At 31.9% G+C, this 27,613-nt stretch overlaps 1 protein-coding gene across 1 annotated transcript in view; it reads right to left on the reverse strand.

Moving 5' to 3' along the window:
- LOC113362873 (DNA-binding protein D-ETS-3) overlaps positions 1-27,613 on the reverse strand; it is a 46,399-nt gene that overhangs the window by 10,625 nt on the left and 8,161 nt on the right. Inside the window, exons 3-5 of the mRNA XM_026605369.1 lie at positions 25,463-25,531; positions 15,995-16,042; positions 6,949-7,138 (exon numbers count right to left, since the gene is read on the reverse strand). Of these exons, the coding sequence (XP_026461154.1) occupies positions 6,949-7,138; positions 15,995-16,042; positions 25,463-25,531 (307 nt within the window). The remainder of the gene's footprint in view (positions 1-6,948; positions 7,139-15,994; positions 16,043-25,462; positions 25,532-27,613) is intronic.

The raw sequence follows: 27,613 nt of genomic DNA on the forward strand, positions 1-27,613 counted from the left end.
AGCCCTGATTTTTGGGGAAGGAAATAGAATTCTGAGAAAGGGGATACATGTACATACATACTGGTGACTTTTTGTGTATTTATACATATACATACATTACACATATAACTTGTGTATAAGGTGTAAAGACAGAAATAAAAATTTAATTGGTATCAGTGTTGCATGATGTCGTTGTGGTACGAATTTTTGTTTTATGTGCGATAACTTGGAATCGCGTGAAGCTATTGATTTGGCTATGAAATTTAGCATAAAGTTTAAGCTTTATTTTCATTTAGGAATTTTTGGTGTAAAATTTTTAGCTTAGGTGTTCCACAGGGTTTATTAGTCCAAGTGCATTTTATTAGCTGAAGGTCGTTGCAAGGTCAAACATTAAAAATGGTTTGAAAACTGTATCTTGTCCCTTTTACTAGATATGATGCCCTTTAAGATTTATCCACAAACACACACACACACAGAAATACACATGTAGCCATAAATATAACCTCAAAATCACCCCCTATTTCTTTCGGTTTTTCTGGAAACAAAAGAAACGCTAATGACATTATCTGACGTTTTCCATCATTTATTTTGTTTTCCATGAAAAATTGAATCGAATGCAAAAAGAACAGGAAACTGTGACAAATACGTTTTGTCATCGTCTTTTGTGCATCATTAGTGTTTTGTTTGAGAATTATAATTTAAAAAAAAGAGTGCAGGTAAGGTTCACACGCGATTGAAGTAATACTTATTTGCAACCGTACAAGATGCCATTTAAGTAAAAATAAATACATCATATAACAATTTTGAATAATGTTTATTAGTAATATGGTAACACTCGTGATGCACACATTTATTGTGTCAGCCATTATACATATTTATATAATGATAAATTATAAATTATATATTTATAATAGCACTAAAAATATGTATAATGTTTAAAAACAATAATGTAATTAAAGTCATACTTCAAATATGACATGATCGGTTTGTCATTGTAATTAGCATTTTGAAATGAACCTTCACTAGAGTAATTGCTGATTAATAACGACTCGAATGGTTTGGAAGTTATGTAAGATATACTAAAGCAATGGTTTTTGAAGTAAAACTTCTTTAGGCGCGACTAGGATGTAAATCCGTACAAATGCAACGGAAGTGCGTTACGGCCGAGTCGAGGGCCAATGATTCGTCATTCGCTCTCGATGATATCATTTCTGTACGGGTCGATTGTGATTAGCCGTCGTGTATGTGAAAAGAGATCTGTCGTTATGTGCGTACCGGCATCAACGTTGTATGCGTACCGATATCAACAAGGAAATCGGCATAGATGAATAAACGCTTTAAAGTTACATCGTAGTACAAATCTTGATTTAATGAAAAATGCCTGAACCAGAAGAATATTTTACCCTGTTCCTTGAAAATAATAAAACAAATTAAACATTTGTGCCGTGTAATAAACTTAAGTATATTGATTAGAAATTATTTCTATATATTAGATATTATAGTAGTTCAAAGAATGATATTATAGCGCCAGCAAAAAAGTAAAAAAAAAATCCTACCAGTCAATGAATTTATATTAATTTTAATTACATGAAGTTCTTCAAACACAATTACATGATGAGTGAAGTTGGGAAAACAATATTTGTTTAGGCGTTATTTAACATAACCCACTGTGTAAACGAATATCATTACTTCATTTCTCTAAAGAAGGTTCATTTCTAAATGCTAATTATAATGACAAACCAATCATGTCATATTTGAACCATGACTTAAATTACATTATTGTTTTCTAATATTATACATATTTTTATTGCTATTATAAATATATAATTCATAACTTCTCATTATATAAATGTGTATAATGGTTGACACTAATAAATGTGTGCATCATGAATGTTACCATATTACTAATAAACATTTTTCAAAATTGTTATATGATGTATTTGTTTTTGCTTAAATGCCATCTTGTACAGTAGCAAATAAGTTTTACTTCAATCGCGTGTGAACCTTACGCGCACTCTTTTTTTGGCATATGTAACCGCTGCCACCATTTTTTACGTTCTATTGAGCTTTAAGAGTATAGATAGTTGTTTTAGGGTCTTATGATGTTAGACAAAGTTGTATATCATTTAATTCTGCACAAATTCTTCTAACACCTTATTCATATTAACCAAACGATTCAAAAGTAACAAACTGTCTAATATTCCATCCACCTCCAAAAATCCGTTACCGTTACGTTTTATTATTATTAACGGCGTCCGTCACGTTCGTCCGTCGGTCCGCCGTTTGGAAACGAGTTGTCTTCGTTCCGGGAATCCGGTATCCGTTATCCGTTATCCGGCGCCCCCGGAACCCGAGAGAGTCCGGAAGCGGAACCGGTCGTCCGGCACGCGCGCCGACGGGGAAATCATTTAGTTCCGGGGAAAAAACACATGCGACGGTGGCGCTTTTAAATTAATTAGGAAAAAATAATAATCATAAAAAGAGTTGTATTTGTTAGCTTTTAGATATGTAGAATGGAATTGGTAGTTGTGCCTGTATCGCTTGTGATTATTGATTATGGATTATATGAATAATGTATTCAACAAAATTGAATTATTTACAACTTTATCTAACAGTAAAAAACTCTACAACGCCTAGGTTTACTCATAAACACAACTGATTAATTATTGAACTTTTTTTGTGAAACTTTGTACGGCGATAGGTTTCCTGGTATTAATAAAAATACTAAAATATTAGAGGCATACGACAATTGGTTTAATAATAAATTTTAACTAAAAATTGGGTTAATCCTCCTACTTGTAAATAATACTACTCTAGCTTATACAAAATTTCCAAATTTCTGCGAGGAGAGATAGAAAATGAATTAAGTATTTCTTCTTTGACCTGCTTTTTGAAGTTTCAAGTAACATTCGATGAATTAAAGTAAATTTAATAAAAAAGTATATATGTAGAGCAGGGCGAGGCACAAAGGTCCAACTTGACCTTGAGCAAATATTAATTATATTGTGAAAAACAAAACAATTATATCACAACAAATAACACATTTCAAACAAGTTTTGCAATATTTAAACTATTTGTCGAATATAACTAACATGTTTTGCAAAACTCGGTATACTCATAAATCCATCATAAATTAATAAATTGATTTCTTATTTATTAAGTCCAATAAGAAGAATGCAAATGATTGACAACTTACACGAAGAAAGAAAATACAGGGAACTGAAAGACGAAGCACAGGATCAAGAAGCATGGAAGCAGAGGTTGGGTAAGAAAACTACATGTAAAAAGGGGGGGAGAATATAGTGGTAATGGGCATGACAAACAACGAAGAGCAAGAGAATTATTTATTTGTGCTGGCTCTCATAACATGGACCTGTCTTCGAGCAGATTACCATTAGTTATTATTATTAAGTCCAATAAACTAGTGGTGCATGGCATTTTTGCCTAATGTAATTTAACATTTTTAAAAGCTTTAAAATTTATTTAAAATTTTGGAAAAATTACATTTTTGATAATTTTGAAATTTTTGAAAATATTTGAACTTTTTAAGAAAAATTGAGTTATTTTTGCATTTTGAAATATTTTGAAAACTTTGAAATATTTTTTAAAGCAATAGCGCTGTGTAGCTGTTTTAGAGACAAAACATAGAAGCGTGTAAGCGCCGCGTCGCGGTCTAGCGGATAATTAAGAGTACAAAAGGAATGGAAACTAAAATTTGTACTTATTATTAAAATCTCTATGAAATATCTGATAATTTGATGTGCATATGTGTAATGGTCATTTTTGACCGCCAAATAGTGTTTTTTTACTTTTTTCATTAAATCTCCGAAACAGCTAGACCTGCCTTCTCAAACGTTTAATAGGTTCTTCATTTCGCCAATACAAGTAAAATGTTTTTTGAATTATTCAAATCGGACGCTCCGTTCTCTTAAAAACTGAGTTACCGTTTTTGGCACTTTTTGCCCCGTATCTTCGAAAGAACTAGACCTGCCTTGGCCAGAAACTAATTAACACGTCTCCTTATCAATAGAAATCGAATGTTTTTTGAAGTATTCAAATCAATACAATAAAATATTTTTTGTATCATTCAAATCAGACAATCCGTTCTCTCAAAAACTGAGTTACAATTTTTGACACTTTTTGCCCCGTATCTTCAAAACAGCAGAATCTGCCATTGCCAAAAATTAATCGGCACGTCTCCCCATCAATAGTAATCGAATGTTTTTTTGAATTATTCAAATCGGTTGATCCGTGTTCCCGAAAACGTCGACAAAAATTTGTATCCGCACACACACACACGCATACATACATACATCCATTTTTTCTAAGGTATGCCAAAATGTTCAGAAACCTTTAAAACGGAAGTTAATTATATATAGTCCAGAATTCGAGATACTCAGTTGTAAGTCTGTAAATATTTGTATATTGACACTAAAAAGTTGTCTCAAAACCTACATACGTTAGGGTAATAATTAATAGTCCAGTCATTATAGTAAGTTCACCTCGAAATTCGAGATACCCAGCTGTAAGTGTGTAAATACTTGTATATGGACAATTCAAAGTTGTCTCAAAACCTACATATGGTACGTACAGCCTACCATATGTAGGTTTTGAGACAACTTTTAAATGTCAATATACAAGTATTTACAGACTTACAGCTATGTATCTCTAATTCCGAGATTCTTACCTAATTTAAGCTTGAATGACTGGGCTAGTACATTTTTAGTCTTAAGACAAAATACCACTTAGGAAACGTTCAAGTATTACGTAAGCAGATTTATTACAATTATTTACCCCCCAGCCCCCTTGTCAGCAAAAGTAAGCAAAGCTCTTGCCCCCTACCCCCATGCTTACGTAAACATTTTGCAATTAATGTAAAAAAATAAAAATACTACCTATGACGTAATTATCATCCAGTCTCCCCTGCCCTCCATGTCAAAAAAATAAGCAAATCAACAACCCCCCGCCCCCCTATAGAGCTTACGTAATACTTGAATGGCCCCTTACATCTAGTTCATAAAATTTTTTTTGTCTTAAGGCAAAATGCTACTTACACCTAGTTTATCTTTGAAATAAAAATTACAAATTTAATTATACATAAATAAAATAAATGGCAATGGAAAATAATTGCATAAAGTTCCGTACCAGATACCAATCTGTTTTTAATTAAACTCGCGGAACTCATCAGGCAACACGAACACCCTACAATATATATATATATATATATATATATATATATATATATTATACATTTATCGCGTGACTTATCACACGAGGGAGAGAAGAGAGAGGAGGGTGAGAGACTAGCGCCGCACACACAGGAAGGACGCCATTTTGTTCCGGATTTCCGGGAAGTGGCGGCGTCGGTGGGCGGCGCCGAAAGATTGATCCACCGGAGACGGAGACGCAGAGATAGAAAGAGAGAGGAGAGGGATGGAGGGCTGGGGATTGGTTGGAGGGATTTAGGTGCTGGGGATTGGAATGCGAGGGGGCGGGGTCTGCCCGGAAAAACAAGATCGGATCAGATAACTGACAGATATATATATATATATATATATATATATATATAAAGACGAAAATCAATACGACATAAATGCGAGGCACTTTTAATTAGACCTGCCTTTGCCACGTTATTCCATAAGAAAATTAGGTTGGCGCAATCACTTGGAAAACACTATTTTATTCTAGATCTATCTTTACTTACTATTATTATTACATAGATAGAAATAACAATATTAGAAAATAAATGCTGATATTGTTTTGTGATAGGAAGAACATACTCAATTTGATCCTGCGTTGCATCATGTATCAGCGATACCAACGTTGAAAAATATAGGACCAATGTTATGGCAGGGCTATGATACGTAGCGATCTCATTCAAGACGGTACTAAACTAGTGGTGTGCATGGCATCATACCTTAAAAAAAATTGCTGGAACTTCCCGTACCGTAACGAAATATTCGAGCAATATTAAATGTTTTCAAATAGATTATTATAAATATATACTGTAACATTTTCTAATATTTATAAGAATTATATAGACTGAATTGAAAAGTTTAAAATATTTGCCTAAAGTATATTAGAAGTTAAGTCAGAATTACAATTAAAATCTGAATTATTTTCGATATACAAAAAAAAAAAAATTTTGAAAAAAAAATTGATACAATTTTTTTTCTTCAAAAAGCAATAATTTTGTTAAAACAAGCAGAAATATCTTTGAATCATCCAAATCGGACGCTCAGTTCTCTCAAAAACTGCAATTTTTGCACATTTAGCTCTGTATCTTCGAAACCGCTGGACCTGCCTTTGCCAAAAACTAATCACCACTTCTCTCCGTCATTACGAATTGAATGTTTTTTCGATTATTCAAATGGAATGCTCCAATCTATCAAAAACTCGATTTCTATTTTCTGCACTCTTTGCTCGATATCTCCGAAACGGCTGGACCTGCCTTCGCAAAATCTAATCAGCACATCTCTCTATCAATAGGAATCGAATGTTCCTTGAACAATTCAAATCGGTTGATCCGTGCGCCCGAAAACGTGGACGAAAAATTTTATCCATATATTCATACATACATACACAAACACACACATCCATTTTATCTGAGGTATGCGAAAATGTTCAGAAACCTTCAAAACGTGAAGAAATGTAAAAATTTTCAATTTCGATTTTTGGACGATTACAACAACTTACCCCACGGGAAGTTAATATTGTCAAAATGCCATGTGCTTGCTGTGCAGACAGGAGTTTTAGACATAAAACCTAACCCAGAAAACGCACAAATGTCAAAAAAACTATGTTATCATGACTGCATCTTTGTGATATGACATAATAACATATGAGTAAAGTTGCATACATGGCATTTCGACAGTATTTAGTCAGTCCCATAATATCTTCACGGTTATTATCATTAGACTACTAATCTATATCCAATACCAATTTCAAAGTAAACCATATCATTCTTACCTCAGTGCCCTGGATAATTTATCGTAGTTCATGTTCGGCTTGCTCTTCCTCTCGCCCCATCTTCGGGCAACCTCGTCAGGATCCGTCAGCTTGAATTCGCCGTTGGTGCCCTCCCACGTGATGCAACCAGCGTTCGTCGAATCGCTTAGCAGCTCCAGGAGGAATTGCCAGAGCTGAATCTGGCCTGAACCTGGGGAAAGGAAAACGACGGTGGATGAGAAATGAGATAATTTAGTAGATAATAGACAATGTTGTGGATTATCTAATTTGGTAAAAACATAAGCATGTCCTCCAGAAAGTTACCAGAAATTACATTGCTATTTTATTAACCAACTTGCCAATAGGCCAACAAAACAAATCCATTAAACCATTAATTGGCAACAATGTTGACTCATGAGTCATTTACAATAGGCCTATTACTCATAACCAACTATCATTTTCCAAAGGGGGCGCCCGTGTTCCTTTTAACAAATGATCAATAATTACACTAACATGACTCCAGATTTAAGTCGCCGAAGGGGGCGCTCTATTGAATAATGAGGGAATGATGGATTGTCATGCGACCGTCACGCCTCTCGCGCACGCCGAATGAACTAACACATTTTGGACGACCCTCTTAAAAGGGTTCCGTAACAGATAGAAGATTATAATGGACTAACTAGAAGATTATAATAGAAAAGGAAACTGAAATGGATTCTACAGGCTAAGTTTCTAGATAACATTCTACATGAGAATGTATGTGTTTTTACAAGAAAATCCAACTTGCTAACTTAAAGTTTTCTAAGCGTTTCAAATATTTCTTAGACTACAAAATAGAACTAGTGGTGTATGACATCGTGTCTTAAGGCAAACTGCTAGAACTTCCCGCACCGTAATGAAACATTCGTAGAATATAACCCATAAAAGGGTTCCGCAACAGATAAAAGATTATAATGGGCCAGTTTATGGAGAGAAAAGGAAACTGAAATGGATTCTTCAGGTTAACCATCTCGAATGAGAGGTTTTGTGTATTTGCTAGAAAATTCAAATTGATAGTTTCATGCTTTCAGAAGTTTCAAGTCATGCTTAGTAGTTTTACACCAAAATGGAACTAGTGGTGTATGGCATCGTGTCTTTTGGCAAATTGCTGGAACTTTCCGCACCGTAATGAAATATTCAAAGAATATTTAGAATTTCAGATATAAACTAGTGCGGTGTATGGCATCATGCCTTAAGGCAAATTGCTGGAACTTCCCGTACCGTAACAAAATGTTCGAGGAATACTGAATGTTTTCAAATAGATTATTATAAATATTGCAACATTGCCTAATATTTATAAGAATTATATAAACTGAATTGCACCGTTGAAATTATTTGTTTAAAGTATATTAGAACTTTAGTCAGTATTAAAAATGAAATCTGAATCATTTTCGATATACAAATTTTTTTTTTTGAACAAAAAAGTTGAAACAAATTTTTTCCAGAATCAATTATTTGTTAAGACAAGCAGAAAGTTCTTTGAATCATTTAAATCGGACGCTTAGTTCTCTCAAAAACTGCAATTTTTTACGCATTTAGCTCCGTATCTTCGAAATGGCTAGGCCTGCCTTTGTCAAAAACTTATAAACACTTCTCCCAATCGGTACTAATTGAATATTTTTTAGATCATTCAAATCGGATGCTCCGTTCTCTCAAAAACTCGATTTCTATTTTCTGCACACTTTGCTCTTTATCTCCGTAACGGCTGGACCTGTCTTTGCCAAAAACTATTAGCTCATCTCCCTATCAATAGAAATCGAATGTTTTTTGAACCATTCAAATCGGTTGATCCGTGCACAAAACACACACATAAACACATTCATTCATTATTTCTAAGGTATGCCAAAATGTTCATAAAACTCTCAAACGTAAAGATATGCAAAAAATTCGATTTTTGAAAGATTACTATAACTTACTCTACAAAAAGTTGAAAAAGTTTGTGTATGAATGTAAAAGCCATTTCATAGAACTCAGTAGGAACTCATGGTGATTAGTTTTGGGAGACGATCGTGCAAGCCATTTCTTTATCATTGGTAGAAAAGTGTAAAAATTTTTCATTCACGTAGTCTACTTCCTTAGCCAAATCTAAATTTTTATTCATGAAGTAGATAATTTGAACTGATCGGGAAGTTCATGCAACTTGCATTAAGACTAAGGTGACTATACGTCCCAATTTGGCCGGAACAGTTTCGGATTTCCACCTTGTGTCCCGGGTTTTCTAAAAACATCATTTACCCTGGATTTAGATGTTTTGTCGTTCTCTGTTACTTGATAATAAAATTACAATTACCTATCTGAGAATATCCCGGTTTTGACTTAATAAAACTATGATCACTTTACATACGACAAAATACCACTTACACCTAGTTCCATATAATAGTTGCAAAAACTAAAACCGTATCAAATTCTGAGCCCAAAACTATAATTATTTATCTCAATTTAATTTATTTCTAACAATTACCTTCTAACCCTTAAAATCAAAAGTTGCCACCTGGCGGTCAAAGTAATTAATATTCATTTCTATCCAAATCACTGACGCCCCCTTGACTGTTACATGGGGGCCGCATGCAAAAACGGGGCTCGTGCTATTAACGGTTACTAAACATATTTATTGGCCAGGTGTAAATTGGAATTCGAAATTAATTTTAATTAAAACAAAGCGACCAGGTGCGCGAAACGAACTGTTGGGGCGCTGCGGTCGCTGATTTCAGATGAAATTTTAGATAAGGGTAATAGATAAAAAATGTAGATACAATTTTGAGGTTAGGTTATAAATTGAAATTGAATTTATGTGAGAGAAGAAAAGTAACATTTTGGCTCACTTAATTTTTTTGAAGTAAAACTTCTTTAGGCGCGACTAGGGTGTAAATCCGTACAACTGCAACGGAAGTGCGTTACGGCAGATAAGATAAGATAAGAGTCGAGTGCCAATGATTCGTCATCCGCTCTCGATGATATCATTTCTATTCTGGTCGATTGTGATTAGTCGTCGCGTATGCGAATAGAGATCTGTCGTGATGCGTACCGGCATCAACGTTGTATGTGTGCCGATATCAACAAGGAAATCGGCATAGATAAATAAACATTTTAAAGTTACATCGTAGTACAAATCTTGATTTAATGAAAATTGCCTGAATCAGAAGAATATTTTACCCTGTTCCTTGAAAATAATAAAACAAATTAAACATTTGTGCCGTGTACTAAACGTAAGTTTGTTGATTAGAAATTATTCCTATATTATTCGTAGTTTCTATAAATCCTTGAAGTTATTAATAAAAATATTTTTAGGCAAAACAGACATAACAGCTGTTCAAAGAATGAGATTATATCGCCAGCGAAAAAGTAAAAAAATACCATCAGTCAATGAATGTATGTTAATTTTAATTACATGAAGTTCTTCAAACAAATTCAATTATTACATGATGAGTGAATTTGCAAAAACAATATTTGTTTAGGCGTTGTTTAACATAATCAACTGTGTGAACAAATATTATAGAACTTATTAATCAGCAATTACTTCATTTCTCTAATGAAGGTTCATTACTAAATGCTAATTACAATGACAAACCGATCATGTCATATTTGAAGTATGACATTATTTACATTATTGTTTTTAGATATTATACATATTTTTAATGCTATTATAAATATATAATTTAGAATTTATCATTATATAAATGTGTATAATGGTTGACACTAATAAATGTGTGCATCACGAGTGTTACCATATTACTAATAAACATTATTCAAAATTGTTATATGATGTATTTATTTTTACTTAAATGCCATTTTGTACAGTAGCAAATAAGTTTTACTCCAATCGCCTGTGAACCTTACGCGCACTCTTTTTTCCAATTTCGGAGTCAAACGATTTAGAATGACTTGGAATATCGAGCAACCATAAATCTAGTCAATCGAATTTTCTGGCTAAAACATAACCTCCTTTAAGGACATAAAAAATATTATATAATTCACAATTTAAAATTTTCATCCCACTCCTATCAATATAAATTTATTCACTCTATTAAAGTGTCAACAGCAACACCCACCAATCAAAAGTCATTCTAAGGGGGCCGCCTCGTCCTAAGACTCCCGTTAGAAGGAACATTAACTGTCGCGTGTCTGACGGACAGGAATCAAGGGGGCCCCCGTAGTATTCGGGCATCGAGACACGTGGCGCTCTATTAGTTTTCATACGAAAATATGTTTGATAATGTTTCATAGAGGGTGGGGTCATTGTAAAGGGACTAATGGAAGACGCAATGTTTATGGAAATATTAATATTAGTGATTTTAAATAAACTGAAAAAACAAGTTCGATAAGTAAAACGTTAGCCAAACCTGCCTTTGTTAGTCTATTACTTAATTTTGTTTTATGTGTTAAAAATTCATTTGTCTGGCATTGGATATGGAATATTTAGTTGATCCTAGATTGAATAGTGCACATATGAACTAGTTTTTACAAATTAATTCACCTAAGATTTGAACATAAACAATAATGTTTATTAAATTATTAGTAAGAAAAATGTACTTGTATCATTTTTTCCCAATGTTGGTACGTAATGAAGTTAGCAATGATCCGTCCATTGACTATGTGCAAGTGTGGATGTAACACGAATCCCTATATAGTATAGTCAATGATTCTATAGGCTAACTGTTCGGTAATTGATGGCTTTGCCATTTACAGGGGGGCTCTGCCGTTTAGCCTTTCACTAAATCATCTCTATTATCGACTCGTGTGCCCCCCACAATATATATATATATATATATATATATATATACTAGATGACCCGACAGACGTTGTCCTGTACCCACATCTACATTTTTTTAATATCCTATACTAATATTTACACCGTTCAGTTAAAAATAATAATTATTGTTTTTCGAATTACTATTCACACAAATATATGAGTGATGTTAAATGTAGAACTGCTTCAAATAAAATGATGATTCTCAATTCCCACAGTTAACACTTTAATTATCCCTAAATATTAAAATATGTTCAATAAAATTGTATAAAAAATCATACAGTGAAATTTATAGAACAAATTTATTTCCTATAGCTCAATTTATTTTAATGCCAAGGGTTATCCAAAATGTTTAGTTATTCATGTAGATGTAGATGTATAAATAAATGATTTTTTGTTTATTCAGGACAAAAACATCGATTTTCCAAATTTATCACACAAAAATTCATCGTCTGCCTTTGTGATTTATGACATATGATATACGAATTAGAAAATGCAGTCATTTGAATAGTATAACGAATTCAAAAAGAATTAATATATAGTATCCGCGATAAAGGTACAATATCACCTTGAAAATAATAAAATTACACCACAGAGAGGGATGTCATCCCCCCGGGAAGTGGCAAAGGAGTCTAAATTATTTTCACTTTTGAACTTGATAGTAAGATAAACCTAATTCCAAAACTTCATACAAATTGGAGCATAGTAAAAAAATTCAGAACCAAACCACTCTATTGACTTGAGTAAATATTCCGTATCCATGGAGTGCTAAACATATAAATTTTTGACACAATGAAACTTCTAAATAATTGTTTGAATAAGTAAATTATTTTTGTATCGTGATTTAGTAAAGTAAGGCAAAACACGACTGCATTTAAAAGTTAAAAAATAATAATCAGTCAAAGTGAATTATAGGCTAAGTTTGATGTGCGACCACTGACATACGCATGCGCAGACTGCATCACCTGTCAGATGTTGACAGTAAATCTTATATTATTTTAATTTTTAACACATCTCAGCTGCTTTTTGGCAATAATAAGGTAGTCAATACATTTTTCTTATTCATAATCAAAAATATATTATATTTTAATATTATCTTAGCCTATAAGTGAATGGAAATGTTTGGCAAATGATAGTCTTCATTTGTTTTTAATGTCAAACAATGCCTCAAATATTTTCAATGTCAATCAATTATAAGCGGTTTTTTGTATTTTTTTTCATTTATTTCTACAATCTAACTATATTTCTATAAATCAAACAAACCTTAAAAATTCCCTTAACTGCCGAAAGATTTATGAAAATCCGAATAATCGTTTAGGAAGATTACCTTTCATACACCATTACAGAAGAATTTTATATATAAGATATATATATATATATATATATATATATATATATATATATATATATATATATATATATATATATATATATAAAGGCAGACAAAAAATTATACAACATCCAAGTGCAGATTTGATAAATGTTTCGGAGGCTAAAAGTGCGTGAACAAATGATCGTCCAGTTTTTATTAATAGCTGTGCGCCCCCCTAGATGACCTCGGCACGATACGATGTATATATATTTATATATTTATACAAATGCCCCCCTAAGTCGCTTTTTTACAAGAAAATAAATACAGCATAGAATGCATATAGTGTTAAGATTTTTATATACGAGGATTTCGACTTATCATTGTGATCATTTTTAATATTACATGAAATAGTTTATTGAACAATGTTATTATATAAAATCTAACTAGTGGGGCGCATGGCATTGTGCCTTAAGGCAAATTGCTAGAACTTCCCGTACCAAAAATTATTGTTTTTAAAAAAGATTGACATTTTTGAAAAAATTTTACATTGAAAAAATAAGATTTTTGAGAAACTATAAATTTTTGACAAAAATTTACTTTTTTTTTCAAAAAAAAAGACTTTTTGAAAAAAATGTTTTCTTTATTTTAAAATGTTTTGGAAATATATTGGAACTTTTATAAACGCACTAATTATGCTATGTACTTGAAAATATGTAAATCGAAAAATTGCAAAAAAAAACAAAAATGTAAATTTTTATATATCTTTGCGTTTCAAAACCTTCTGAACATTTTAGCATACCTTAGAAAAAATGTATGTATATGCGGATGCAATTTTTCGTCGACGATTTCAACAACGCGGATAAACCGATTTGTATTATTCAAAAAACATTCGATTCCTATTAGTAAGGAGACGAGCTGATTTTTGGACAAGGCAGGCCCAGCCGTTTCAAAGATACAGAGCAAAAAGTGCGACCAAAAATGATATTTAGACATATGCATATCAAGTTATCAGATATTTTATAGAGATTCGCAACGCGGCGCTTACGCGCTTCGATATTTTGCCTCTAAAACAGCTAAGCAGCGCTATTGATTTAAGAAAAAATCTAAATTTAAATTTGTTATTATTTATCAATATTACTAGATGTTAATAATTTAACAGTTGTAATACTTATTGAAATTAAAAAAAAAAAAAATTTAGAACATAAAAAAAGCAAAAAGTATTTTTTTTTCGAGAATCTCAAAACATAATTTTTTCAAAGTTTTCAAATTTAAAGCTTTATTAAAATTTCCAGCAATTTGGCTTAAGGCACAATGCCATGCACTACCAGTTAGTAACAATTATCTTCTTATCTGTGTGTCAACTACTAAATGATGACACAGATCTAGAGTCAAAACGTGCACAAGTCGAACAAATGTTATAATGACATAGTGACACATTTGTGCCATTTGGAGGTTAGGTTTTGGAAGTTGATATTGTGTAATCGAATTATAGGCAATTATATGAGGCTAAGTAAAACAAATTTTTGTTTTTGTAAATTTTTTTAAAGAAATTTAAATTTGGACAGATATTTGTCAGAAAATATGATTTGACTAAAATTTGTTGATAGATTAACTGCGCTTATTTGCCATTTTTAGCGATATGACTCACAATTTATATTATATATATATATATATATATATATATATATATATATAAATGTGTATATCATTCTGTTTCGATGTCGGAATAAATGTTTCGTGAATAATTCGAATACAATGTTCTTCTTTCTGGGACCAATGTCTCCTACTCAAAGTCATATTGGCCGAATCACACGCTACGCCGCACTCCCCTATATACTTAAAGTCGAAGCACTCGGATCATAAATATAAAAATTTATATATATATATATATATATATATATATATACATACATATATCTACAAGAGAATGAACAAGCACATCTGTAATTCGAAAAATCCAAATCAGTATAAGACAATGTTTTCGGAACATGTAATTAGTTTAAACCATACTTTCATTACCAAAAATCCTATTATATTACATGAGAAAAATAATGGTAACCTCAGAAAATTTGCTGAATCTGTATTTATCATTTTAAACCCCCTTTGCGTTAATAAACGAAATTCTGCTCTGTTAGTATATGACTCTTATCGTAATAATATCAATTTTTTTTTAACTAATTCTTCAAATCTTTGACTCTTGTGGTTTTCTATTAGTCTTTTTAATCTTATATTTCCTATTTTTTATTATTTTCTCTAATTGTTGTTCCGACTGTTTAACTATCCTTGAAACCCTCTGCACAACATCTTCGTGTGTCCCCGGTTTTTCATCGAGTGCACTCGGTTCTATGCTTGCAACTTACACTACACAAATCTTTAGTTTAAATTTAAAACTAAAAAATTTTTACTTCGAACAGTCTGAACAATCTTCAGTTCGAAAAACACTATAGCCAACCTAAATATTTTAAATTTTCAAAATCACGTCATATTTGTTGTTTAAAAAAAAACAAAAAATATTTGATCAAAAATAAACGTCTCTACTGATCTTATTTTATATTATGACTTGCAACATAAAAAATATTATTTATTTTATTATCGCGCGTGCATATATTTACTTAATCCATGACGTCACAATGTAAGGGGTGGTCAGTCAGTCAATCAGGGCTACTGCCACTTTTTTTACCCAAGGGGGCACCATGTAAGGGTCGAATACACAAGGTGTTTACATAAATTCACTCCGAGACACCGTTTCGTAATAAAAAAGATAAATAGACGGTAAACTTGCTATCAAAGATAAAATAAAAAAAACAAAAAGATAGATCAGTTGGCGACGTTTAGGTTATGTCTCAAACTAAGTAAGATACTTATCATAAATATATTATCTAAAGATAAAATATTTACAATAAGTATCTTACTAATTTATATTTTATTACTATTTTATTAAAATAGAAATCTTATCCAAAATCTTTTACCTGAACTCGCCAGTCTGGAGCTGGTGGGCCCGAACATCTGATACGGATCTGTAATTAAAAAAATCAAGTATGAATAAATTATAAACTGTAATAACTGAAGACGTAAAAATTTATTAGGCGTGCAAAAAGTCATTTCTAGATGCTCTCAGATTGCTAATTAATTCATAAGAGGGACTTTTTTTTAAAGAAGAATGGGTACAGCGACAATGGTGGGCGAATATGGAACTAATTACGGTCGTAGCTGACAACCATAGGTGAACAAATGTGGGATCAAAATAGACTGGACATCCGAATAAATGAGAATGACACATGTCATAATGTTTATTTTTGAAAACAAATATTTTGTAATACATTTTTATAAAGTTGTAAATTATGTAATTACAAATTGAATCGATTGCACACAAGTATAAACAGTGTTGACTGCAGTAGTAAAGATATATCAAGATTTATAAACATTTGAATTCCCGTTAAGACGATTTCTCTGGGAGAAAGTCAATAAGATCGTATTATGCGGAAAACTAACAAAGCATAATCTTTTTTAACGAAGTTCACAAATTGTATAACTATCTCCATCATCATTTCGCAAAGGAGCACAGCGACATTTATGGATGATTTTGAAACTAATGAGACGTCCATTGATCACGTGATCGATTTTTAACGATTTTTGGATCCCTTGGTAATACGTGAAAATATTTTGTTTTGTATTTCAATTACCCTTGCTCAAACAATTTTATTATTCTAAATTCTTGACATCCATGATGTCAGATGCCATATAGTTAATCCCATACGTCTTCGCATCCCGCCCTGAAAAATCTATTCAAACTACCTTTAAATGTAATTTTTAATATCCAGAACATTGGTTACTTCTGTCTCCGACCACCAGGGTCGCTAGTACACGTGTTGATTTACAGAGGGCGCAGTTATTATGTTTGCCCTGTCGCATTATTGTGTTTGATTTGTCCCAAGGGACAAACAACCTACGACTACAATATAAATATATCGAATATCTATATATCAGTAAGAAAGTAATAAAATATCGATTTATAAATTTTACTTACACCTACTTACTTCACATAGTTATGTGTAAAAAATTAACACGTATAAGATTTTTACATAAGGGGCGCTGCCACCCTTCTCGGACAATGAATTTATGACCGTGGTCGTGTGCCCTCGGTCTATTGTTATTCATAATTTCGCATTAATAAACTAACTTACCACCCTAACGAAAGTAATAATTTTTGTGCAAGAGGGTGAATAAAATTAAAATTAGCCATTTTCGGACTTCGGGGATAATTATGGCGAGAACATAACCTTAAATATTGCAGAAAGTAATTTTATTAGAAGAAAATCGAGGTGGAAACATAACCTCAAAATCACAGGCAATCGTATCCAGTTTACTCTTCTCACTGCTACCCTCATTTGTCACCTTCCCGATTTTATCTGCAGTGTATACATATCTCTGATCCTTACAGAGTCAATCGAGATATTGTAAAATATGCCACATACATAACCTCGAACACAGGACATTGGACAATTACGTCCTGTGGAACTCTTTCTTTCTTCTACGTTCCTAATTGCCTTCTCATTTCTAACCTTCTTCAATTGTTTTATAAAAAGGTAGTTCTTGTTGGTTTTCCTTGAAGTCCATGTCTCTGATCCTTGCAGAGTAAAAATTGCAAAACAAGATATATACTTAATCTCAATGTAAACAAAACCACAGACAATCGTAAAGAGTCCTTTTTCTATTCCACTTTTCTAATTGTCTTCTCATTTGTGATCTTTTTCATTTATTTTATTAATAGATAGATTTTGTCTCTTTGCTTGAAGTCCAAGTCTCTGATCTTTGCAGAGCAATTCAAAAGATAGCAAAGCATGATACACACATAACCTCAATATTGGACAATCAGGTCCTGTGGAGCCCTTTCCTTCTTCTACTTTTCTAATTGTCTCCTCATTTGTAACCTTCTTCAATTGTTTGATTAAAAGATACATCTTGTCGGCTTTGCTTGAAGTTCAAGTCTCTGATCCTTGCAGAGCAATTAAAAAAATTATAAACCACAGACAATCGTGTAGATTCCTTTTCCTCTTCCACTTTTCTAATTGCTTCGTTATTTGTCACCTTTATCATTTATTTTATAATCAGGTAGTTTTTACTGGCATTGCCTAAAGTCCACGTCTCTGATCCTTGCAGAGCAATTCAAAAGATAGTATAGTATGACCTACAAAGCATATCTTTGTAGAAAGCTCTTATCACACAGAGTCTCATCCAGTTTCCTTTTCTTTTCACAATCGTGTTCAGAAGCGTTCTTAAGCAGTACATTTTAATTTGGTACCTTGTCCTATTCCGTCTTCTTCACAATCAGATCTTGAAACATTTGAGGTAGTTCTTTAGAGTCCATATTTCTGATCTGTATAGATCCAACAAGCAAACAGTTTTACCAAGTTTCCAAAGTGATTTTTACAAAGTTTTAGTTTCATTGTTTTAAAGAGAGATTCAGTTTCCAGTCAGTGACGTTCTAGGAGTTTTAGGAGTCCAAGTCTCTAATCCGTGAACAATCATTTTATATATATATATATATATATATATATATATTCTCGGGGTGCAGACAGAAAAAATGTGTCTGAATCATCCCCTTTTCGCATAAAATCAGAAAAGGGGTTGCACGTATCACAATAGACTTAGTTTAGTAATGCGTACAAGTTATCATGTTCTGAGGGTGGCCGAGACGTTTTATGGATTTTTCATACACACACACCACACAATGTCTTACAAATTAACCACACAATAAACAAAAAGACACTAAAAATTGACTACTGACACTAAAAATTGATGATGAGATATTAACTAAAGCTGGTTAAATTGAGGTTATGTCTACTACCCTATTTTTAATTACCCGGAAGAGATCTTTATGTCTTTGCCAAAAAATCTGATTTGCTAACTTTATGTTTTCTTGACGTTTCAAGTCATTCTGAATCATCTGATATAGAAATTGGATAATTTAGGATTCGAGTTTGGAATATATGTAGGACAAAATTTATATTAGATCTTGTAGACATTTTCTTAGATATGCTTGCGAAAGCGACTGTATAGTCCATGCATCTGATCCGTATAGAGAAAAACTTCAAATAGTTTCATCTAATACTTCTCCGGACTTTTTTAAACTTCAGTCTTTCCACAACAATCTTTTAGCAAAATGAATCCAACCCAGTTTGCTTCAGACCTTGATGCTCGCTCTTGTCTTCTCTCGCTTTTCACATTGTGCTTTTTAATTTGTCATTTTATCGGTTATCCAAAACACCTTCTCCATTCTTCTCCAACTCATAGAGCCCATGTCCCAGATCCGTGCAGGGCTTCATGTAACAAAACAGTGAAACAATTACTCTAGCAAAGTTTTTCAACCTAGATTCTACTTGCTCGTTAGTAGAGTTCACTGTTTTTTTTTAAAGATCATTCCTGTGATGTCTTCTTCTTAGTGTCCATGTCTCGGATCCGCATAGATCTACACTTCAACCAATAAACCAGTTTACTAAACATGTTAGCAACTTTTTTTGGAACTGACAATGAGTTTTAGTCCTTTGACAGCAAAATTTTCTATTCTCATATCTCTGATGTCTATTAATTGGTCTTTTTGTCCACCAAATCTTGTTACGGAACCTTGATTTTATCCCAGAACCCCCTCGGAGCTCTATTTCCGAAGGGCTCCTCCGTTACTGTATCAAATAACGATTACCCAGAGAAGACTGTTTGGGTAATTGTTTTTGATCATGGTACCAAATTGGACAAAGGAGGGATATTGATTGCAAATTAGAAGTCGGGGATGATAAAAGAAAGTTTTTTCGGGCGATTTGTTTTTGGAAATTTAATTTACGATAGAACAATCAGTAGGATAAAAAGAAAAACATTTTTATTTTTTGTAACTAAAACAAAAAGTTTTTTTGTAACTATTTTTGATAACTTCACAGAGATCTCAACCTGGTGCAGATGGTAACCCTGTATCGTATCTTTTTTTTGCTTCATTTGCAAAAATTACAAAAAAATCATGTGTACAGTGTTAATAATAAATAATTATTTTCAAGGCAGGTCCACGATATACATAAATAAATCTCTTCTCATTATTAACAATTAAATTTCCCGCTCTTACTGTCCGTCTAGAATCTAATAATCTTCCTGTTCGCCTGATTGTGTGGATTGCCAGATTACTTTTTTGTTTGTCTTTGTTCTTCTCGTAGTAGTTCACCTGTGGCAATACTAATAAAAGGTTTCAGAGGAAAGTAATTACTGGCAACACCTCTTCACTGACATCTTGATTAAACTTCACTCTTATCGAATTGAAACTTAAGATTTATACAGACACACACATATATTCTTATATACAAAATTCTTCTGTACGGGTGTATGATTTGATTCTTCTCCTAAACGGTTATTCGGATTTTGATAATTCTTTTTAGAATTTGACAAAGGAAATTTTTAAGATTTAATTAACGATAAACTTAACTATATTAATCTTGTAGAAATAAATGGCAAAACTAACAAAAAAAACAAGTATCATTTGACATTGTAAACATTTGAACTGTCATCTGTTACAAATGTCAATTCTCTTGAAATTTAGCTGAAATTATGAGCCTAGATAATATTAGAATATAATATACAAGAAAAATGTAATGTCTAAATTATTATTGCCAAAAAGCAGCTGAGATGTACCAGAAATTAAAATAATATAAGATACTGTCAACAGTATATGATGAATACATGATTACCTGTCTACCTGTCAATATGTGTATATGTCTAACTTCCTATTTGTCTATTTGTCTACCTGTCTACGAGTTCACCTATTTATTTGTCCATTTGTCTATCCGACCATCTGCCTACCTGCACACCTGTTATCTGTGTATTATTATTTCCATATGTACAACATCAGTCAATAATGATTTTTATGATCATCATTTTTCAGACCACAAAATGTCAATTTTCTTTACTTTTTTCCCAAAACTCCGAAAACGCTAAACCTGCCATTGTGAAAATGTTTTTCACACCGCAAGTGAAATTTTGTTTGAATCATGCGAATCGTCCCAAGTTCAGTTCTCTTCAAAACAGAATTGCTATTTTTCAACTTTTTGGCCCATGTCTTCGGACCTGCCTTTGCCAAAATCTAATCACCACTTCTCCCCATCATTATGAATTGAATGTTTTTTCGATCATTCAAATCGGATGCTCCTTTCTGTCAAAAACTGCATTTCTATTTTTTGCACTCTTTGCTTCGTGTCTCCGTAACGGCTGGACCTGCCTTTGCCAAAAACTAATCACCTCTTCTCCCCATCATTACAAATGTTTTTTGGATCATTCAAATCGGATTGCTCCGTTTTCTCAACATTTCGAATTTTATTTCTAACTAATCAGCGCATCTTCCTATCAACAGGAATCAAATGTTTTTTGAATCATTCAAATCGGTTGAACCGTGCGCCCGAAAACGTGGATGAAAAATTGTATCCATACATACACACACACCTATTTTTTCTAAGGTATGCCAAAATGTTCAGAAAACTTCAAAACGTGAAAATATGCAAAAAAGTTCAATTCGATTTTTGGACGATTACAATAACTTCCTACTAAGGAAGTTAATATTTATAAAAATTAAAATAAATACTTAATAAAATAATAAAAATATATAAGTTTAAAATTGCATAATACGACTGGCTTCTGCAAATATTAAAAACTATAATATATAACAGTGGTTGCCAACATCTTTTATACAATATTATTTATTTATCTAATCATCTGCTGTCTCTTTTACAATCTGGCAAATTATATAAAAAGAAACCCACGATTTTTATTGAAAGCGCAGTCATTTTCTTACAACCAAGGGGGCGCCGTCGGAATCCAGACACAATACATAATAGGGGGACTACTTTTTGCTTTTCTTTTTTTCTCTATTTTCTTTTTTTCCGACAGGGGGGTCACGACGTCGTCACGGAGCCGCGCTTTCCCTTCGCAAACGAATTTAGGGCTTTTGTGATTTTTGGAGGAATAAAAAAAATAATAATAGGTGGAGTGGGATGAAATATAGTCAATGGTGTTTAGCGTGGATTAGACCCAAAAATTTGAGTTTCAAACCGGTAATAAAATATGTATATCGTGTGCAATTATTAATATGAATTAATAGAAACAATTTTTCGGCGACGATTTCGAGAACACTGATCAACCGATTTGAATGATTCAAAAAACATTCGATTCCTATTGATAAGGAGACGTGCTAATTAGTTTTTGGCCAAGGCAAGTCGAGCCGTTTCGAAGATATGGAGCAAAAAGTGCCAAAATTGGTAAGTGATTTTTTGACAGAACGTATCATCCAATTTCAATGATTCAAAAAACATTTTATTTGCATTGACGTAATGAAGAACTGAAGAATTTTTTGGTAAGGCAGGTCTATTGGCAGACAAAAATTATCACTAGACATATGCACATCAAATTATCAGAATTTTTTTAAATATTTAAATAGTAGGAACAAATTTTAAAATTCTCAAAAATCTATTTTTATCAAAGTTCTAAAAAAAAATTCAATCTTTTTCAAAAATTATAATTTCTGAGGAAAGAAAATTATAATTTCTATAGGAAGTTCCAGCAATTTTCCTTAAAGCGCGATGATATGCACCTTTAGTATTTATTTATAATATCAATTATTATGATTTCATTATAACGTTTTACATTTTATTGTATTTTTCACGAAAATTACTTATGTTTTATTCATTTATTTATATATAAGGAAAGCGTAATCAAAACTACTTCATAGTTAAGGTTGTTCGTAATAAGTAACTAAGATAGAATGTTATTACTTCATTAATTGTTTGGTTTAAATTGTTGATTGCTAATAAAATTATAATGTATTATAAAATGGTTAATACCTAAAAAATATTTTCATAAATAAAACATTGTATAAACCACTAGCGCCTCTAGCGGCGTAATAAGCAATTATTCCGATGACCTCGAAATATTCTTGAAGTGACTTATCTATTTTCTTATCTCTATGAACTTCTCGATTGCTATACTAAATTAGTGTAGTGGATGACATCGTGCCTTAAAGCAAATTGCTGGAACTTTCCGTACCGTAATTAAAAATCTTGGTACGGAACCCAAAAAAAATTACACAAAATGTGTACACATTATTAAAATATCTATAAAATATCTGATAATTTGATGTACATATGTCCAATAAACATTTTTGACCTTTTGACATTGACATTTTGAAATGACATTTTTTTAAGTTATTTTTGTTAAGAGTCCATAACCGCTGAACCTGCCTTTCCAAAAATTTAATCAGTTGTTATCTTGTCAATATAAGTAAATTTTTTTTTGAATTATTAAAATCGGACGCTCCGTTCTCTTGACAACTAAGTTAACGTTTTTGGCACTTTTTGCCCTGTATCTTCGGAACGGCTAGACCCGCCTTCGCCAAAAACTAATCAGCACGTCTTCTTAACAATACGAATCGAATGTTTTTAATTATTCAAATCAGTTGATCGGTGTTCCCGAAATAGTCGACGAAAATTTGTATCCGCACACACATACACACACAAACGCGCGCACACAAAAATCCATTTTTCCTAAGGTATGCCAAAATGTTCAGAAACCTCTGAAACGTAAAAATATGCAAAAATATTCATTTTCGATTTTTTTGCGATTATATAACTAAACTTATCCTATGGGAAGTTAAAAAGTCTACATGCGCCCTCCGCCTTATAACAAATTTTTAATGTTAGGGTGCAAACACACTCAAGATTTTTAAGAATGCGACAATTTAAAAAAAAAAAACCGTAACAAATATTTCTGATGACACGTTTGTCAGAATATGTTTCAGAATATAAATGTAAATTAATTTTAATTAAAATTTTAGTATCTTGCAATAAAAAAGTGGATAAACATCATAGATAAACAAGTATAAAACATTGTACATGGTAAACATTATAAAATTTTTGAGGTTATGTCTTCTGGATTTTTAAACAATAATTAAGGTTATGTGTACAATATTTAAGGTATATGTGTGTGTATTGATATACACGTCGTTCGTTTGGGGAAAAGTGGCAAATGTTTGCAAAAGGCAAACAATGAAAAAGTTTGCCAAGACGATTTTCTGTCAAGACTAACTGACCGTACGTTCATTTATACATTAGCCTCATGTATATATATATATATATATATATATATATATATATATATATAAATGTATAAATATATATATTTGTTGACATACACAGTGGCTGTGCAAATATTTCGCGTGCGAAAAATAGGGAACACAAGGCAAAATCGATAATCCCTAATAGTTACTTTTATAAGTCCATTCTGGCTTAAATTTTTATCTTAAAGAAATATAATATTATGAACTAGGTCATTTTGCCTCAATATAAATACCCTAAGCCTTTTGTCTTACTTGTTAATAAAAATTAATCAATGCAAATTTCGATATCTATTAAGCAAATATAGTTCACAAAAGTAAAATATCTGTAATTTTATTTTTTATCTCAAAATACAAAACAATAAAATAAAATATTTAAAAGTCCGAACGAAACCGATAGAAGAACGACGGGGTTTACAGGAACCTGATGCAAGATCGTTTTCAATGATAGTTGAGATAAGGATGGATAAAAGACTAATTCTAAGAGAATATTAAATATCAAAATGATAAGGCATTTTATAAAAAAACATATAAAATAAAAAATCTAAAGATAAAAAATTATTTTAAAAAAATTGATAATGTCATGGTATCAGGTAATAAAAGGACAGAATTTCCTTTATAACACAAAAAAGATTTAAAAAAATAAAAACAGACTCAGCTAGTTTTCCACGGTCAATATTCTTTCCTTTGTGTAAAATAATATAATTCTTGGTATTTAAACTAATAATATGTTCCAAAAACATAGTCTTAAATTGATTTGGATTTTTTTGAATATTAGGGATGTCGATTCATTCTCTTGTAAATTACTGTAAATATATTGTGAACCTTCTCCAATGTAACAACAATTACAATCGTTAGAATTTAAATAAAATATTTAAAAGTTAATCAACGTGTGACCGAACTGATAGTCCGAACCAAACCGATAAAAAACGACGGGGTTCACAGGAACCTGATGCAGGAACGTTTTCAAGGACGGACAAAAGACTAAGAAAAAATTAATTATCAAAATGATGAGAAACTTTTTGAATAAAAACTTCTCTAGGCGAGACTAGAGTGTAATTCCGTACAAATGTAACGTAAACGTAGATATTATTTCAAAACCGCAAAAAAACTTTACATTTTTTATTATTATTTTTTTGTAGAAGCGTTATTTAAAATAAAACAATGGACGGCGGCTTATACGTCAAATGTCAAATGGTTTTGACAGTTTATGCTCATTCAATAGAATGTTTTAAATTAATATTATTTAATTGTAGTAAGAGACTTTATTTGCACGTTAGTGTTGCCTGATTTTACTCACCGGGTTGCCTCAAGTGCGAATGTGGGTCCAGGGAAGATTTTGTAACACTCAGAGCATTCGAACCGTAATCTGAAAATAAAAATAGATTTATTAAAAATAATTTTACATTTAAATAATAAAATTAATCTCATATAGGCTTGTTCTGCTATCTTTCAGTAAGATAAAACAGCAAGAATGAAAGATGCCAATTGGAAACTTTGAGGTTATGTATATAGTTGACATTTTAAATAATGCCAAGGAAATTATCTCATCTTATTATAGTTGATTATTAAATTGGATAGCAAGGAACTTAGAAAAGAAAGAAAATATGTTATTTCACAATAGAAAGAAAAACAACTATGACTTGAGATCATGGCACATTCTCTTTGAGGTTATGACATATTCTCTTTGAGGTTATGTCAGATCTAACTTGTTTTATTATTTTAATACAGATCTTAGAACGCATATTATTTTATCTTAAATCATGTAATATTATTTTATGTTACGTAAGACAAGTGATCATGTCAAAGTCAAAATAAAATCTATCAATTGGCTACATTGAGGTTATGTTGACTACTCGAATGTTACATTCAACCGATCAATCTCAGTAAATTAGGACATTTTATAACAATATAAGATAAAAATGGTTTTAGAAGTTTAATCGGTCTATTAACATTTATTTTTATTTCACTTTTTTCCTAACATCTGACATCTGACCACGTTTCGGATATTTGCGCCCCCATCAGCAGTTCAATAATTTTATTTAAATTAATAAAAAATATTACAAACTTTTTTTTGAATAATGGTATTTTTATAACAAATTATTGTCAATATATATATGAAATATAAAAAAATGATCAAAATTTATTAACAATGATGAAACTAACACAATAACTAAGGAAAAGATACATTTCAGATAATTTTGGTGGCAGCGCCTTGATCCTTATATATATATATACATAGCTGGGCATTAACTCGTTAATCCGTTAATCGTTAATTAACGAAGTTAACATTTTGATTAACGGATTAACTTTTAAGTTAACTTTTAAAAATGTTAACGGACACGTTAACTTCCGTTAAAATGCGAGAAGTCCGTTAATCGTTAATCCAATGCCTACTATTTACCGCACGGCACAGCTTTAGCCAATGCCTTATTAAACGACATAGAGAAAAGATTTGGACTACTCCTGAATGATGAACAGTGCCAACTTGCCGCGGCATTTCACCCAAAGTTTCGGTTAATGTGGCTGGAAACGTATGACAGCAGTAGAGAGGAATGCAGTAAGAAAATGCACGGAAAAAAAGGTAGAAGATGCCTTATGGCAAGAAGTAGCGAAAAATTCGAAGGACAGAGATAGTTTAAGTGGCGGAGGGAGCAATGCGAGTAACAACGATGATGACGAGGAGGAAGACTTTTTCAATTCTGTCACTCAGTCTATAGAAAAACCAAAAAGCTACAAACTCTTTAAAGAATAAAGCGCAAATTCTCGTTAAAATGTGGCTGGATATGAAATCAAAAGACTCGTTCAACGATGCTGCATTCCTCGGGGAACAGATATTCATAAATCTATTTATTAAATACAATACTGCTATACCCTCAAGCGCTGCAGTTGAACGTTTGTTTTCCACGGGTAAAGACATTTTGACACCAAAACGAGCTTCGCTTTCAGACGAGAACTTCAACATGTTAATGTTCATGAAGGGGAATATGCACCTTATGCCCGACGCTTAACCAGTCGCGCGTTTCCTATTTTTCGCAAAAACTAGCCGTAAATGGTCTTAAGGCAATTAAGGCATCGTACCTTAAAGCAAATTGCTGGTACTTTCCGTACCTAAAATTATTATTTTTTTAAAAACGATTAACATTTTTGAAAAAAATTTACTTCGAAAAAATAAGATTTTTGAGAAACTATAAACTATTGGACAAAAAATTAATTTTTTTGGAAGATCTGAACTTTTTTTCAAAGCAATTTTACTGCTTTAGGATTGCATAGAGACAAAATATAAAGCGCGTAAGCGCCGCGTCGCTGTCTAAAGGATACACTTTGGTACGGAACCCATAGGAATGTAAATAAAATTTATACTTATTGTTAAAATCTCTATAAAATATCTGATAATTTGATGTGCATATGTCTAATGATCATTTTGACCGCCAAATGGCTTTTTTTTTAC

The sequence above is a fragment of the Ctenocephalides felis genome, unplaced genomic scaffold (assembly GCF_003426905.1).
Source record: "Ctenocephalides felis isolate EL2017-DRISC unplaced genomic scaffold, ASM342690v1 CF-g0.4_SCAFFOLD_00845, whole genome shotgun sequence".
NCBI classification, from domain to species: domain Eukaryota; kingdom Metazoa; phylum Arthropoda; class Insecta; order Siphonaptera; family Pulicidae; genus Ctenocephalides; species Ctenocephalides felis.